At 39.3% G+C, this 18,218-nt stretch overlaps 1 protein-coding gene and 1 long non-coding RNA gene across 5 annotated transcripts in view; one reads left to right on the top strand and one right to left on the bottom strand.

Moving 5' to 3' along the window:
* Positions 1–1,151: 1,151 nt before the first annotated feature.
* On the bottom strand, positions 1,152–15,878 carry LOC136287211 (uncharacterized). 3 transcript variants are annotated; one of them, XR_010720099.1, is made up of 7 exons: positions 15,805–15,852; positions 15,160–15,378; positions 12,741–12,981; positions 9,514–9,643; positions 4,941–5,057; positions 2,563–2,662; positions 1,152–2,050 (listed from the first exon to the last, which is right to left on the bottom strand). It is a non-coding gene; the product is annotated as an uncharacterized lncRNA (long non-coding RNA). The 3 variants fall into 3 exon arrangements; XR_010720100.1 differs by lacking the exon at positions 2,563–2,662; XR_010720101.1 differs by lacking the exons at positions 12,741–12,981; positions 15,160–15,378 and having other exon boundaries at positions 15,805–15,878.
* The window catches only part of COL19A1 (collagen type XIX alpha 1 chain), a 178,359-nt gene continuing 175,466 nt past the window's right edge, over positions 15,326–18,218 (top strand). Inside the window, exons 1-2 of one of the 2 annotated variants that reach the window (XM_066179717.1) lie at positions 15,326–15,408; positions 17,497–17,623. In XM_066179717.1, the coding sequence (XP_066035814.1) occupies positions 17,533–17,623 (91 nt within the window). In that variant the 5' untranslated portion in view covers positions 15,326–15,408; positions 17,497–17,532. Of the gene's footprint in view, positions 15,409–15,830; positions 15,860–17,496; positions 17,624–18,218 lie in introns of those variants that run through there. The other variant, XM_066179718.1, reaches the window with a different exon arrangement.

Raw genomic sequence — 18,218 nt, 5'->3', positions numbered from 1 at the left:
GGGGAAAAGTGTTAGGATAATTAAGCAGTGGATCAAATAGCCCAGACAGGATTTTCAACATCTGTTCTTGAAGGTTTACAAAATTTGACTGATAAAACCTTGAGCAAGCTGGTCTGGATTCATTGTGACCCTGTTTTGAGCATGAGGTTGGACAAAAAAAAGCGCCAAGAGTCACTTCCAACCTGAACATGTCAGTGATTAAAGCCACTGACACAGCAACTGTATTTGGATAGAAGATAGTATTTTGGAGAATGCAAAGAAAAACATTATTCTCAGCAATTGCACCAGGAATTGGATAGTAGGGCAGTAGCACAAAGCAATATCCTAGAGGAAGAATGGCATGAGATTATGGCTGCTGACTGTGAAGTTTTATCATTAAGACCTCTTTGTTCAATAGTGGCATAGCAGTAGTTCTGTAAAACCTCTGTAGTTTTGACTTAACAGAAGAGCAAATTATTCTACTTTCTGCCATTTCTGTCCTATCTAAAATGTATGCTCTGTAACAATGTGGATCATTTATCAGTTAGTTTTCAGTGAACATGGATGCAAACAAACACAGCTCTGTATATGTCTGTAAACTGAGACAAAAACTTTAAACATGTAGAGTCAAAAAAGACTGATTATGGCACTGGAACAGGTTTCCTAGAGAAGTTGTGGATGCCACAATGCTGGCAGTGTCCAAGACCAGGTTGGATGGAGCAACCTCGTCTAGTGCAAGGTGTCCCTGTCCATGGCAGAGTGATGGGAGCTAGATGAACTTTAAGGTCCTTTCACACTCAAAACCATTCTATGATTCTAAACCAACTGTGTAGAGTCAGGCATGTGTATGTACATAGTGAGGAACAATCTCAGTCTTGATTCCATATTGAAAGTTCTGGCTTGTATAATTTTCATTATTCAAGACCCAAAGGAATGCCAGGGCTTCAAGCTACCACTAAGGCTTAATTTTCCCTGTACCCAGTAAAAGAAACAGCAGAGATGGATGCATATTACAGTAATACTTTTTCTTCTATGTTTTGGACAACGACTTAGTTTAAGGTACTCTTCCTGTTTCATGATCTCCTACAGGTGAACTGCTTTCCTCTTTGGGTTGCAGTTGAATAATCGTTGAAGGAGGTAAGGAAAACAGATGGTATTAATAGAGAAAGAGTGTTATAGAAGCTCACCATTTTTAATCAGCGATTCAAATAAATAATTTTTAATCAATCTATAATTACAAAGCACATCGATTGTAGGTGTAAGAATCCCGTCTCAGCAGCAGAAGCCTTTCCCGGCGATTCGGGGCATTTTCCTCTCTCGTCCACCAGAGGGCACCCGCGGTGCAGGTCTCCAGAGCCGCGCAGGAGGGTCGCCAGAGATCTCGGGAGAGCCACATCTCGTAAGCTTTACTGGGAGAGATTTCACATTTCCGCAGAAGTTTCAGCATAGCAAGAACTTCGGGAGTTAGTGTGTAATATAGGAATGATTTCTCTTTTTAAAGTTAAGTATAAATCAGTTTTAAACCAAATTTTTCAAAACTAAAATGGATTGTTCCAAATCTTACTTTCCTCGTCAAGCTCTGTCACTATTGATGGCACCATTGCTTTCCAAAGCATTCAAGCCTATAAAATGCCCATAAATTCAAGCATTCAATGCCATCATAAAAAATTCCATTTCTGTAGATATGCACGGCTAGAGCTTACCCAAACTCTATTTCTTCACTATATATTCAAGTAAGAATTCTTTTCTATTAATGTATTACTAACTTACCTAAAACATTCTTTCTAATATTTGCAACCGCAGAATTTCCATTTCTGAACTCTGATCAGCTTGGTAATTCAAGAACAGATAGAAAATCATAATAAATATGGTCTTGTTGATCTTTTCACCTTCATCTTTCATTTTCTGTTGGTCTCTTATTTGTTACGTGACAGACACACTAGTATAAGTTTGTACAATCCTGTATCTCTTTTATGTATTGACAGATCTTGGTGACTGTTTTCCTTCCCTTATTCCAGCACTGATTTTTCTTTGTCACAAAAACGCTCAGTTCATTTGCCGGATTCTGTCCCTGGTTTTTTTGGACCAAAAAACCAAACCAAAACAACAACAACAACAACAACAAAACCAAAAAACCCAAAAAAACAAACAAACAAACAAACAAAACAAAACAAAAAGTATTTTTCAGTGCAAAACAGCAGAAATATACATATTATTTTGTAAAATGATGCATGGCAGATATTCACTTAAATTATTATGTGCTTGTATTTATTTTGTGTGTATATTTGCTTTGATATTAAAAAACTTTCCACTTCTGTTTTTACTGGGTTCTTATTTGCTTTATTATAGTCACCAAATTAAACAAGTCCACCAGAAATTTTGCTCTATTTAAGGTATCTTCTTGCTACAATGTCCTCAGTTTTAACCAGAGGAAAGAGCAGTGCCTAAAAGAACCACGTGCACAGGCCGTACTTTCTGTAGAAGCAAAGGACATCAAAATATCCCACAAAGCATGTTTTTAGTCACTCCAAGAAGAAAAACCCTGGTGGGAATCTGGTATGAAGAAGAGTAGAAAATACATACCCAGATGTGTTGGTAGCCACATTTTTTGACCATCATTTTGTGACTAACATTTTCCTGGATTTCCATGTTGGCTGAATAAAAGATGTAGAGGAAGTACAGTCTGCAAAGAAGACACAGTTTGCTTTCTGTGTCAGCATGCTTGCTATTATAGAAGGATGTTTTTTGGCATGGGAATGGTCTTTGGTTAACACAGAAAAGCCTTCAGGACACCAAATCACAGCCTACACACAGGGCAAAGTCACTGAGAAAAATGACGCAGAGTAGTTCAAAAGTACACAAGGATGCCAGCTGGGCACAAGTGGACACGAGAAAGAGTCCAGCTGGATATGAAGAGAAATCTCTTCACCATGAGGAGAGTCAAACAGACGAGCAGAATGTCTGCAGAGATGTTGCCTCCCTCCTTGGAGGCTTTCAAGCCCTGACTCGCTTTACTACCTGCTGCTGATTACTATTTTTGTAGCACTTCACACCAACACTCTTACACTGGTAAAGTTATTCTGTTGTAGATATTGCTTAAATTTTCCCCTGCCTTTGGTGGTGTCATCAGTTACTTTTCAGTTTGTTTGTTACATTAGGTATCAGTTCAAATTTGTCATGTTTGTGCAGTCTCCATTTTGCAAACTGTGTAATGTTACCTATAATGTTACAATGTAAATGTCATCTGGCAGGTATGTATGTTTTTCCCTGTTTTCTATGAAATAACTTACACTTGTTGGTCTTTCATAAATTAGTTATTTTGTGGTTTTGTGTTCTCTTAAGTAGCATACTCCAAGTGTGATATTTTCTGGCATTGTACAGGTTGATTTAAAACATTTTCCAATGTGTAAATATTTATGTTATGACTGTTAGTACACTCACCATCATCTTTGCTCATGTGTGGTTTCATGTTGATCACCTTTGAAGTCCTAGCCATTGCAGATGTTATCAGGTTTTATTCCATTTGGGTTTTAGCTGTGTTGACTTTTGGCATCATTCAAACAAGTAACACACTACACCAATGTGTTGAAAATATGAGCACTTTCTTTAAACACACCTGACATTCAAAGGATGGATTTCTAAATAAACCAAAAGCATTCATTTTTGTTGCTACTAGCTATTTCCTCCTTCACAATGGGGTTCTCTAGCTATATCTATGTTGGGTTTTGAGAGTATTCATATGCATGCCACTAAAATTAGACTGGGTTTGTAAGTAAAGCAGGTCTGCAAGAAAGGTCTCAGTGCACATTTTTGTATGAGATAAAGCAGCTCTGAATGATAGTAGCATACCATTCTACTTGATAGTAGTGACTAACCAAATATTTTTGAAAAATAAGCAGTTATAAGTTAGATGAAGCATTGCTAAGCAACTTCAAAATTTGTTTCAATTCTACTTTTCCAGTTGTCAGAAAAATAATGTTCTCACATATACTTAGAACATTCTCTCAAAATTTGGAGATTGCTCAGCTGGCTTGCTGCAAAACTATCACGTTACTGCTAGATAAACATAATTAAATTGAGTGCAAGGCTTTGCTTTCCTTATCTAGAAAACATTGTGAACATCTTGCTGTTGACATGAAAATGACTGAGTAGGAAATAATGGTATGTCCATTTTTGTAGGGTGATTAAGATTGTCCAGGGAAAAGGTGAGACAGTGAAATCAAATACAAGGTTTTATTTGTGAGAGTAAATAGTTAACCTTACTGAGCAGCATACAGCATTTTGGACAGTTGAAACATTTTAAGGGAGGTAACAATAGCTTCACATGCACTGAGATGGCTTTAAAAAAGTTGGGATTTAACAGAAAGAAATGCTAAGTAGCAGGAGTGTAGCTGCACTACTGCTTTATATGGTATTGCTTGTGTAACTCTGCCATTGTGTTAGCTTCCACTGTCCAAGCATTCTGCTTGCTAATTGATGTCAATGAGCAGGAATGGGTCCAGAAAAAGTTGCTAACCAACCAAACAAAAAACCCACCTACCACAAAACCACACTGCTTTGTAGCAAAAAACAGATGAAATTTAAAAAACTCCTCAATCTTTGTTATTCAGAAGGAGTTGAGAATGGCCTAAGTTTGTACATAGAAAAGACCTCTGATACCATAAGGCTATTTAATAGATAAAGGCATATCATAATCCAAGTAAGCAGTCTCTTTCTGGTATATTTATTTCTTAATTGTGCTTTTTCTGAGGATGACAGGAAGCATTGCTCATACTTTCTGTTTAGAGTGAAATCCTGGAGTGAGGTCTCCAACACTTGTAACTCACAGCCCTAGCCACTATGGGGAGGTCATGGAAAGCAGGTATGACATTCTGGCCCAAATGAAGTTTATGCTACAGCATATATTGACTTAGTGAATTCAAATTTTCACTCTAAAAAAAAAACCACCAAAAAAAACTTACCAAACTTCCCATGCTCAGCAGAAAACCAGAAATGTTTTACTTGCACTGACTTTCTAGTTCTGTTTTGCTCATTCTTTCCAGCGAGATCCTAGAGTGGAGCTACATAGCAGTGGCATCCTGCAAGCAGCATAGGAGAGAACAACCATGTGCTAAATAAGCAAATCTCACAGCAGAAAGCAGGGTCATTAATGGAATGGGGATCAGTCCTGTGGGAGAAAGTTTATTTCAGGAAAAACAGTAAGAAAAGGAACGACAAAAATTTATTTCTAGATAAGGATTTTTTAAATATGTTGAAAAATGTTTCAGTTTTAAAATGAACCACACTGACATTTTTTAGTGTTATTTAAGCAGAAATTAAGTGGGTGAAGCTATTTTCAGGGGGGTTTCTCATTGTGCTATTTTAATAGTAGAGGGTATTTCTTCTGTTTTCATTTTTTCCTGACTTGTGGCGTTGTTCTTAATGCTGATAGCTTTTCTGTAAATCATTGTTAAATGCACTTCTCAGTTGTCAAAGTTATGAAGACATTTTAACACATATTTTAACTTCAGAGAAAAGAAGCTGAAATACGGGGGAAGATGGGGAAACTATGGCTCCCCATAATTGTGGCTCAGTTATGGATTAAATATTTCTTAAAGCATCAAAAGCATACCCATTGGCTACATCAGTAAAGGGAGATCCAATCCTTAATTGAGTCAGATTTATAGGGATTTTTTGTCCATGCCCACTTACACATCTGGAATGTACCATAGAATGATGCTTCACTCTTGTCTCCATTTACTGATAAACAGAAAAACTCACAGGACTCTAAAACTGATAACATCATAAAAAGAACTGCCTTGCATAGTATTCTATACTGAAAAAGGTTGAATAAGTCTGAATGCATCAAGATTAGCTTGTGTTTCATTAACAAACAGATGAAAAGAAATCTAGCCCAACCCATTTGGCTACCCTATATCAAAGGATCCCCTAGTATCTTAATTTTCACTTCTGTTTCTTTTTATCTTATGGCCTCAGCTCCTGACTCTCATACTGGTAAATAATTCAAAGATAGAGTAGTAAATCACTAAATTATTCAATGTTTTATATTTTAGATATCTTAGTTTTCATAGGTGATGTCCTGGGTTGAAGTATATTCTATCACCATCTTCGTGAACTGTTGAAACCATGTGAGGCAGTGCTCCCTGCCTCCTCCACTCTGAATTGTCTTCTGTTAATGGGCCCATCAGCACCTTTGCCACACAACGCACAGATAACCCCCTCCTGGACTATCTCCTGTTAATGGGCCCATCAGGCCTTATCACATGACTCACCATCCCATTGTGAGATGCTCCACCCAGAGGGAGGAACCAAGCATTTCAGCCTGGATATAAGCTGAGACTCTGAACACCATAGGGGTGCTTACCCACTGGATTCCCAGAGGATCCGAGCTACCAGACCTTTCTACGGGATCACTGCTTCAGGAGGACCACCTCATCTGGACTGCTTCCATCACTCCGCTCAGGTTGTATTCTGACTCTGCCAGTGGTCTTTTGTATTATTGCATCTATTTTATTTTACTTTCTTTCCTTTTGCTCCTATTAAATTGTATCTCTGACTTGGAGCCTCTCATTTGTTTTGCTTTCAAACCACTACAGGTGACTAGCGAGAGCCTCCCATGTGGTAAGTGTCATCCTCCCTCCTGTCCCTTTTCCTTCTATGGTTTTCCTTGCCTTGTCTCTCCAGTCTAGAGACAGCTGTCATCATTCAGGCAAGGCAGAGGGTTGCGGAGTTTGATGGGACAGCTTCTGAACTCAAAGTGATGGCAATGGCATAGACTGAGAAGTATTTCAGACTTCTGAATTAACTTCTGACATGAGAAATTATAGTAAGGTGGGGATCTGAGCAGTTACAACTATCCCTCAGTACTGCCTGGGACCATCTAATATACAAGTGGAGAATGCTCTTTTACAAATTTTTATGTATCTTTAATACTCTGATAAAATCACAGGAGTGGAAGTTCTCCACTCAAAATACTACCTACATTTTTAATCATCTCTCAGATAATAAAGTTAGATTATATTTAAAAGGGGTATGCATGCCTTTGCTACAGGCCAAGGTAAGTTTGTGTTAATGAAACTCTTGAGGAGATCGAATGTAAATGGAAGGCCTTTATGTAGACGTAACTGAAAATTATTATTTAATCACATCTGTTGCAGGCAATGCTTGTGGGATATTCATTAAAGTCCTCTGTACACTGAATTTGACTCAGTTTATTAGTATCAGTCCAATTTACTTTGCGAACAATTTACATAATTATAAAAATATGTTTTAGCAGTGTAGGTCATTTTTGTAGTTAACTTTTAGTCACAAAAAGAATATAAGTATTTCTAAGTATATAAGACTACCTTATCTAAAGATATCTAAAAGCCATGTTGGTCGTAAAGTTTATTTAAACTGGTTGGAAGCCCACGGATTCTATAAAACCTTTAACCATGCCCAGATTCACTTCAGAAACTAAGGTGTCCTGTTGAAGTTAACACTGTCACTCTAAAATCAAGAGAGACACTTATAAAGAGCAGACTCCAAATCTGTATTCTCCAAGGGAAATTACACCTTTAGTTTAGACATCTCAGGTGCCTCACATGACTTGCATTCAGGTTTCACCCCACTTGCTGGTTGCTTACACGTGTTGACAGGACCATAACTCACTTCCACAATTCCCTTGGCCTGAACTAACTGATAATGCTTAAAGCTGGATTTAAACTTGTGATTAAACTACTTTAGGTTTATTAGCTCTGTAGTCTTCACACCACAGGAACACAGAAAATCAAGTGAATGTGTGTAATCCTTTGTCTTGCTGTAATTGCAGAAGTGTGCTTTGATGTACACAGCTTCCTTCTCTGTGCACTGGTAACACTTCTCCAGAGGTTTGCTGTGATGCACCACAAGCAGCCATGGGATACACTCAGACTCCCACTGATTTATGTAGTAAAGCTCAGTACTACAGAGGACTCTAAAGGAGGCTTGCCAGATTTGTCATTTGGAACTAGGCTAGTCTAACTTGGCAGTCAAACCCAGGTTCTGATTGCAAGAAATAATTCTGTGGGAATGATAAATCCTGTGTAAGAAGAAATGTGTGCCTCATGCAAGCTCTTGTTTTTGGTTATGTAGTCTTCTTCTTGCAGGCCTTCTGTGGTTAGGGTTTTTTGGTTTTTGTTTGTTTAATTTGTGTTTCTTTTTTTTCTCACTCCTGCCAACAGGCTTAGTGTATTCTGTTCTAGCCTATTTTTTTTTTCTAATTTTATTCTCCAGGCATCAAATCCTCTGTTGAAGTAAATTTTAAAGTTCCCTAAGGACCAGTGAAGTATCTGTAACTCATTAACAGTTCCTTAAAGAAATAACCTCTATTCTAAGTCCTGGGAAACAGAATGATATTGAAACAGGAGAGACAAGCTCAATGTTGCTGATGAATCTTTGACCAACTCAGTCCTAGAACAGTTTGTGAGTTCTAATTTTTTAACAAATCTGACCTTTTAGTTTTAACACATGCACCAGAATTACTTCTTCATAAATAGGTTTGAAAGCATGTCAAGCTATGATTATTCATACTAAAAAAAATTTTCGACAAACACAATTTTGTTATAAAAAAAAAGTTGTTTCTCTCTGAAAAGTGTCTTCCCCTTGTAGAAGCCCTGAAGATAAAGAGCTAATGTGTATATCTCATGCACTGATAGGGGTGAAGCCAACGAAGGATTGTTGGAAACAATACACTGTGACAAAGAACAAGATGTGGCTGAAGAAGAGTGGGGGCCATATGGAGGTGAAGCAGCCCTTTTCTGGGAAAAATGTCCTTGTTTTGGCTCCTGGAGATAGGTACAACACAGTACAGCACTGGCACTGGAATGAGGTGAAGATGCTGGCATGGACTGTAAGGGAGGATCAAACCCGCTCAAGATCCCTGAAGTCCTCCAACCCCTTTCCAGAAAGGTCTAGAAGAACGAATTGCACCTGCTAACTGATTTATTTAGAAAGAAAATTAACTCTAGGGCTACAAGGGCAACAAAAATGCATCTCCAAGAAGTCTGGCCACATCAGCTGGATCAACATTGGAGCCAGGACTGGTGATTCTTCCCTTCCCTTCCCTTCCCTTCCCTTCCCTTCCCTGCCCTGCCCTGCCCTGCCCTGCCCTGCCCTGCCCTGCCCTGCCCTGCCCTGCCCTGCCCTGCCCTGCCCTGCCCTTCCCTTCCCTTCCCTTCCCTTCCCTTCCCTTCCCTTCCCTTCCCTTCCCTTCCCTTCCCTTCCCTTCCCTTCCCTTCCCTTCCCTTCCCTTCCCTTCCCTTCCCTTCCCTTCCCTTCCCTTCCCTTCCCTTCCCTTCCCTTCCCTTCCCTTCCCTTCCCTTCCCACCATGTGCTTACCCTAGGTCAGGATGTGAACGTTTGTCATGTAAAATATGACCTCAGTAAACAATTGCCAGTCTAAGCTGTTTGAACATAGTCGGTTCCAGCATTAATAATTGGACACAATAAGTCAATGGCTAATTGGCAAGATTAAGTACAGAGTTTACTAGCAAGATTTATCTGGATTCCACTCACCAGGAAAGGGAAGAAACCAAAGCAGTTTGTAGCAACTCCAGGCGTCATCAAAATGGCATGTTCATGGTAAATCACTTGGCCTTGCTCCAAAATTGAATTTCTCCATTTTGTATAAACCAGTTTTGACGTGCTAAAAATAAACAATTTAGAGATTGAGGCAAATGTTACGCTTGATATATTACATGGCTACATTTCTTTAAAGAACCTTCCATTTATTTAAATATGGCCCTTCTATGAGGTAGCATTGGAATTTGCATTCCTAGTGAACAGGAAAATTTATTTGAATTGCAGTGCATAAACACACAAATAGTCATGCAAACACGGTCTGATAGGTTCTCCCTTTGGACTGTCATCTTCTATTAGTGCTGAAATCCTCAGCTCCCAAAAATTCATAAATACACAGGGTGATACAGGATGTTGACTTGCAAAATGTATAGGTCAGTAGGCTGGTTTAGAGGGCATGCGACAGCCAGATCTTTTCTTCTCTTTTTGCATGCACTGCGGTCTTACATCTAGCTGCAGTCTTTTAGATGCTACTGAAATCAGGGTTCTTTTACATCAGAGACCATAACTAGATAGCTCTAGGCTTGCTCATCAAGCTTACATAAATCTACAAAACTACTTTCTTAAAAGTATAATGGTTAAACCCTGAGAATATTACTCCTAGATGAGAGGCAAATAAAGTATGTGAATGCAGAGATACAGATTAAATATGCACTTATTATGACTTTCTAGATTATTGTGCCTATTTATTCAGCAATAAATATAAATAAAATACTTGTCATTTGAATATTTCATTTTTTGTGTTGCTTGACAGTATTGAAATTGAGCACTGAGATAGCATAATAGTAAATAGCTCTGCATGAGCTCAGAATCCTGGATGTGTTAATATAATTGTAGCTACTATGTTGATAAAACTGTTCACTATATATCAGTTCGTATGGCATATGCTAATTTATAGAAATTACTTTCTAAAAATTTGAAACTCTTTACAACTAGACCTAGAAAGTGGTTATTTATCATAGTAGTATTCCATTTTTAAATACTATTTGGGCAAATTAGCTGGTTAGAAAGGACATAACAGTAGGAGACACCAGCTAATACTGAGACTTGAGAACCCTTAGGCATATTTGTTACAATTTAAAATCTATGTTTCATCTTCCTGAAGTTAAATCAGGCACAAAGTATTTTCTGAGCTGAAATAATGCTGCCCATTAAGTCTGCAGGTCTTATACAGCCTAGTCTACTTGTAGGATCTTAAACTCTGCTGATACCTTTTTTTGCTATTTGCCTTCATTTTCCCAATATTTGCATTATATAAATTTTAAATTAACACATTTTACTAATTTATAGATGCTTTCAGACTATGTGTAGGATTTTACACATATTCATACAGAAGTATTAGGCAAATACCTATACTTCCCAGCAAAGCTGCCTAAAACCTGGCCATGACCTTTTCATTATGTATAATGACTTTTAAAGACATATGGATACTTCAATCTAAAATAAGCCAGAAGTTGTGGTTTGACTTGTTTTGGAAAATCACATTTCAGCACTTCTCTTCCTAAATTAGCTGCTTGACAACTTACTTTTTTCTTGTGCAATACAAAATCCACCAAAAAGCATGCATTTTCTACTTTACAGGTAGGGCAGATTCCATATGAAGGCAAGAAGAGGAAGAAGAACTGTGGTAAACTTCATTTTTTATTGTGTATGTCTTTGGTTTGTGAAACAATAGAACTTGTGGCAAGCTGTTTAGGGCATGGCTATATGTGTATATATATATACACACACATACACACACACAAATATATGTATTTGTTCATAGGAAGAAAAAGTAAGGTATGCCTTTTACTAGATAAGGAATATTTTATTGCCATTAATCTTAGCAATGTTTCTCTAGGCCTAGACTGATGTTTTACTGAATTCTCCAAATCCAGAAGTATTTCAGGTTTGAATAACTTAGGTTTTGAATTTTTGAACTAACACTTTAAAGAGTAGTATACACTGAGAAATGAATTTTTCTGGAATATTAATGAATAGTGTTCAAAGCATATGATACAGATTTTGGCATGTTTACTACTGGTAAATATAAGCAATATTTCATGATATTGATTTATTTACTTTGAAATGTATATATTTTGAATTAAAATGCCACTATGAAAAAAAATGAAACATATTAAGACCCGATAACACTAAACACTGTGAATGGTTATTTTTTTGAGATTGGGTTTATCAGTGATATTGGAATTCAAGATAAAAAGTGTACATTTTTTTCTTTTTTTTTTTTTCTTTTGGTTGCTGTACCACTTACTAGCAACTGGTTATTTTAAGACATGTTGTAAAGGGTCAAAGAGTGAAGAAAATGCCTGTGCTAAGACAACAAATACCACAAAACTATAATGTATTCTGTCTGTATTTTTTGACTTATTTTGGCCCCTCTACTGAAAATCTCAGTGCTGCTTAAGTATGCTGTAGAAGAAGTAGCAGTTGGATTTTTTGTTTTTTGTCTCCTATAGCAGAAACGAAGTGACATTCAGCTTTTCTGTTGGCTTTGCTGCTTAGGAGTGCTTAGTATGTGTGCACATGCATATAAATAATTCCCTTTTTATGTAGTTTTTTTGCCAAAGTGCCCTCATTTGAGTGACATTTTTGCTCCATTTACATCAATGTCAAAATTTCCATTAACTTCCCCAGGGCTCAGATTCCACCTGTTTCGTCTAAGTTCACCATAGTTCAGTCTCATGTATTTAAAAGCATTTATATTTTAATTGCTTCAGTGGAATGCAGTTGTCGTGACCGGCAAATCTTGCAGAGGGCAGAAAGGATCATCTGGCAAGCAACAATGCCACATAAGGGCTTACACAACGGAACAGAAATACTGAGCACTACATTCAGTGAGAAACTGTGTGGTGAGGGGCGTTTCAAATTAATCTCCTTTTACAACATTTTTTTTCAAATAGGATACTGCTGCTTTTAAAGAGTTTTGTCCAAGTTTACAGCTTCATTCCTGCATATCTGTTGTTGTAAGCAACAGTTGAAAATGTGGGTCTAACGAGATGGAGACAAAGCTGTTAACATCGCACAGACAGAGCGAATTATGCAACTTGGCTGGTTTGGATATCTAATCATGACAAAAAAGAAATAAAGGCTGAAAGTGAGCGCTAGCAATAAAGAAAAGTTTTCTACAAAAATAAGTCAGTGCTTTAGCTCCCCAATTCTCTCACCTTTTCCCCCTGCATCTTGCCTGCAACTGCAGTTGTAGCAAAAGCTGTTCAGTGGAGCACTTTTGCCTTGGCACAGGAGATGGAACGTTCTCCGCATGTCTGTGCTAAGTATGGCTTCAAACCCAAATTTCTCTACTTTCTGCTTCTTGCTGTGTTTGCCTTGACTCTTTCCTGGATCCAGGTCCAATTCTGTCTTCTGTGTGCTTTAGCTAAACTCTGAAATAGCTGGAAAAATGTGTTGCTGCAAAGACAAGATGGGATATCATCCATTTGCTCAAGGCATCACTGCTGCTTCAGCTTAGATTATCAGTGTTTCCAGTACTTCCCAGATTTAAAGCAGATAAGACAATGTATAGACATTTTCTCTGGAGTGCATCAGTAACTGCAGGTGAGGAAGTGTTTGGGATTTCTAAGCTGTTAGTGGCAACAACAGATGTGTCACCAGTTGTGGCTTTGCTTATGATATTACGGGAGGCAGAGAGAAGCCTTTTTTTGGAGGTCATGACAGAGGTTTTTAAACAGTGAGGTTTTTCTTGTTCCCAATTTTCATGTCACTAGTCATTTGAACTGTTTTTAATAATGTGAACACTGTTGCACATAAATACATACGATGACAGTCCCTAATGTGGTGCTCCTCAACCAGTATAAATCACTGTAATTCTTTTATGTGAACTAGAATAATCCTGTTTAATTGAAGATCTGGCCCAGAGTAAAGGAAGTGTATGTGTTAGTCAGGGAAGGTTGTAGCAGTTTCTAATTCTTCTGCTTACTGCTTTCATGCAGATGTGATTTTTTTTTTTTTTAAGTTGACATGGTCCAAATAAGGTATTTAGTTTTCCAACTGCAGTGTCAGTATTTTGCAATCGAAGCAACATCCTTGGTTCAGGAATTGTTTCATTATTGCTTCACAGGAAATGACGACTGTATTTGGGTCTGGACCTTGAAGCATTACTGAAATTTTAAGAGGCAGAAATGTTTCTTTTAAGGATAAACTGATTGTATGTGCAAACCCTTATGCAATTAAAATGCTTAGCTACTTCAGAGCTTATACTTGATTGAAATTAATGAGACTTTTTATATTCATGTAAGGTAGATGAATCCATGTATTTAGGACATGTAAAAAGAAGAAAAAAAATTAGAATTTTTGTAGCTTGCAGGAGCAATGAGAAATGCAGTTCTTCTCAAAAAAAAATTATCATGCCTTTTACTAGGGGCAGAACTTTTACAAACAGGATCTCACAACTCTGAAACACAGAATTAGCGCTCAACCTTGAAGCCTTTATCAAATGAACAGTCTGAAGGAGAAGAGTGCTCCGATGATTTGTCAGCTGTGAGATTGGGCTCTTGTACCTCACCCTGAGAGGTAAGATAGCTTTACTTTCTATAATTTACAGAATGAGCAAGCAAGAAGTGTGACTTGCCTAAAGTTACACCACAAGTCTGTGGCAAAGCTGTGGAATAAAACACCCCAGCAGATGTGTACGTAAGCTGCAATTTCATCTTTCTTTCGCGATTCTAAGTTGGGAAGAACAACAACTGTTTTGAAATTCAAACCAGGAAGATAATCATGTCTTTCCATGTGATTTGTTGGTTATCCTGGCTAGTTATCTTGATTGAAATGAGGAAACACATTCCAAAATCTGCTGAGTGGGTGGGAGGATTTTAGGTATGGGAGCTGGGGTAGAAGAGAGTTTACCCTATATATTTTCTGAAGACCAATTGGTTTAATTGATGTTAAGCTGATAAATTTTCCTGTGGCCACCTTCCTTTTTTTCTCCCATCAGAATTATTCACCTAGAAAAAGGTAAAATATGTCTTGGAAATATATATAAATATATATAAATCATATACATAAGTCCTACTCTGTCTTCTGTATATCTGTTTCTGGTTGTTTTACTTCTCTCTGTCCTTCTATCTAGTTCACATCTTTAAGTGAAATACGGAAAACTGCCACAAGCACACTTGGGGAACCTGAAAAAAGTGCAGTTTGGCACATTCAGATAAGAGCCAGTGGCAGTGCTCAGTCTCAGCATTTCATCACAGATAGATGATATTATAAGTGCAAGAACATTCAGGTTTGTAAATGACAGATTTTAAAAGGCAAAACAAATTTCTGTAATTCACTGTGCATTACAGCATCAGTGCCATAAATAGGTGTACTCTTTGTTTCTTGCATGGCTGATTTTTAAATTTATGATGAAGCATATAAAAGTACATAAAATTAAAGTATGCCTACACTTAAAAGATAAAAGCTAGTTTCTGTCAGTGTAGTAATGTACATAATTGGTTCTTCACAGCTAGAAACCAGATACTCTTTCATTCATGCCTTCACACCATGGCTGTCTAATTTATGGAACTGTTGAGAGGGTGCTTTTTAGATAGGTAGGAGGAAGGAGAAAAAACGCCAAACATTTCTTACATTGTTACCTGACTTGGGATGTACACATAGGATTATGTAAAATCTGTGTCTGGGTGGCTGTTTGTTCTTTCTTGCAGGGTATTCTGTGCTCACTGAGTGGGAGGGTCACACTGTGAGACTAATAAGGACAGAGCTGCATCCCCCTCTACCACTCTTTGGAGACTCACTCCAGCAACTCCTCCGCATTACAGCAGCTCTGTACAGGCATTTCCAGTGCTTCTAGGGGACACATCAATAAAAAAATTAAAGGTAAGCCACTCATCATTTGTAGTCAATTATCTAAACATCTTACATGTGCACACCCACGCACACTACACCATTCCTGGCTTGTTTTGTGGTGTTTTTGTTCAGGGGTTTTTGATTTCCAAAACTGTCATTTAAGTTTATCATTGCTAACATTAACTATGTCTTATATAAACATGATCTATACCGTAAGTTTTTAACGTACTGTAATCAGCCTGTGCTATAATATTCTGCTAATGACTGCGTAAATACATTGTATATGCTAGTGGGTGACTATAGCTATATGCGAAGATATGCAAATATAAACAGCCCAGCTAAATAAGCAGTAATTTACAAAACTGATTAAACTGTTGCGAGTTGCCACAATGCTGATTGCGCATATATTTACATTTAAAAACCTACCTTGGAATTAGCACGCGTGCCGGCCGGCCTGCACGCAGTTGGTGGGACCGCGCTGGTGAGTGAGCAGCGGCACGGGCGGGCAGTGCCCTGCGGGGAGGGGGCACCGCGCCGCCCGCAGCTCTCGGGCAGAGCCCGGGGATGCCGCGGGCCGAGTCCCGGCCCGATGGGGCCGGCTGGCCGCCCCCGGCCCGCGGCGGCCCCTCACCTGCCGGCCCGGCGCAGGTGCCGCCGCAGCGCCCCGCGGAGCGGAGCTGCCCCGCTCGCAGGCGCCGCCGGCCCGGACGAGCTCCCGGCCCCGCTCGGCCCCGGGGCTGCGGAGGAAGCGGCGGCGGGCGCCTGCCCCTCGCTCGCTCCCCGGGCTCCCCTGGCTCCCGGCGCCGCAGGCAGGGGCAGGGAAGACGGGGCGGGCGCGGCGGAGGGAGCCCGGGGCGGGGGCCGGGGGCGAGGCGCGGAGCCGAGAGCTGGAGAGCGGCTCGGGCAGCGGGGCGGGGGCGCTGCCCGGGTGCCCGCCCAGCCGCGCCGGGGAGCTGCCCGCTTGCCTTCCCGCCCGGAGGGTCGGACCCTCCCTCCGGCAAACGCGGCTCGATCCAAGGGAAACGAAGCTGCCGGCGCTGCCGAGTTAGTCTGTGCTGCCGAGGGCTCGGGTCGCTCCACGGGCGCCCCGTAGGCTCCGGTGCGCCTGTTGTGCGAGGGAGCGGAGCCTCCTGGAGAAGCCGGCGGGAGAGGATCCAAGCCCGGAGGTGCGGCGGCAGCGAGGGGGTGGCGATGTTGGTGATCAGAGCCCTTCGGAAAACCAGACCTCCAGAGCGGCAGCTCTACTGAATTCCCGATGCCTGCTTGTAAAGCAGGTGCAGGAAATTAAATGATAATTTATTTGAACATGTATTCTCTTTGCTGCCGATGGGAAGGCTAGAAAAGTTAATCATGATGTAGTTGCTGTCAGTGCGTGACAGAATAGCTTTGATGCTGAATAAGGTGCCTTGCGAAAATAATTACAAAAATTGCATCTTAGGTATATTATTTGCTTTTCTGACAGTAAACATTATTAGAAAAAATATTAGACTTTTTCAGCGTTGCATTAAATTTATGTGTATTTATACGTCGCGGTTGGCTTAGGAGGAAGCTTTTGTCCTCTAATGACAGTACCAGTTTGTGTTGTTGAAGCCTGTACTTTTGTGAGATTTAAACTGGAAAATGAATATTGGCTGCTCTAGGCACTTTGCAAAGTGGAGAAATACTACATTTTGGCTTCTTCTGTGGTTAAACTCGAACAATTGCATGTTGCCTTTGTTCCATTTGAGGACTACTTCATTAGTCACTGTGAGTTTTGTGACACCAAACAGTATAGCTAAAATATTGAAAATTGAAAAATAATTTGGGGAGAAATATCAAACAAAAATAGTAATTACAAATGAAATGAACATTCAGTGCCTTTGCAATTAATATCTGCATGTTAGTATTTCTAAGGTGTTACTTCTGAGTTTATTAATAAAGAACTAAAAAGGAGTATATTCATCATCTATTTCCAAACTGGCATAAATCTTTTTTGTAGCTCCTTAAACAGATAAATTGCACACTTGTATGTCACTAGCAACTTCCTCTTCATAGTTACGAAGTTCTTGTTTGTAGTTTTCTGACGAGGTGAGGTGAGAAGAATGAGATTGTTCTGAATATGCTTATTTTTTGTTTCAGATTTGTTGCCGTTTGTTCACTTGTGTCTGGGGGGAGATGAAGTACATTGGATCCTGCATAGTTTGGCTTTGTATGGCAGTCTTCCTCCTTCCTGTTTCTACTTCTGTGGCTGTTGGTGACCAGACAGGTACTTCCACTTTTCTTTCCCATCACAGACCAAAGGCATAAAACTCAGTACTGAAAATTTTTAGTATTTTGCAAGAGAACATAGAAAAGAAGCAATATGAACAGGTAAAATCATACAGGTTTATTTAAAATCTCTTTTCTGAAAGCAACTAAGTTTGAAGCAGTTCCAAAGCAGCCTTTCTGCTTCCTGTGCTTGGAACGTTCCTGTTAGGAGGTAATTGTAGTTCCTAGGAGTTTCGTTTTGTACTTCTCCTACCATAAAAAACAAGATTATAAATCAGAGTTTTAAAAGCTTTTGTGAACAAAATCATGTGGCTTTATTAGAGCAGACCAGTTATCACATTGGCCTAATGCTCATGTTAACCACACCTATACTTAATCCCTAGACTGGGTCATATGTTTCACACATAGTGGAAAAAACCCCTTTTTCCTGAGAAGATGGGGGAAAGGAATAGAAAGATATTGTTTGATTTAAAAGCTGTTATCTGTCTTCTGCAAATTTTCTCGTATTTCTCTGTTTTCTTCTTTCTCTTGCTTTCCACATGTTATGTAGTGTTATCACTTAAAGTCTACATTAACTCCCCAGAATGTGATAA

The sequence above is a fragment of the Chamaea fasciata genome, unplaced genomic scaffold (genome assembly GCF_029207755.1).
Source record: "Chamaea fasciata isolate MVZ Bird 193981 ecotype frontalis unplaced genomic scaffold, bChaFas1.0.hap1 SCAF_3, whole genome shotgun sequence".
In the NCBI taxonomy this organism is placed as follows: Eukaryota; Metazoa; Chordata; class Aves; order Passeriformes; family Sylviidae; genus Chamaea; species Chamaea fasciata.
The sequence above is the reverse complement of the archived record's forward strand: the minus strand, read 5'-3'. Positions and strand labels throughout refer to the sequence as shown.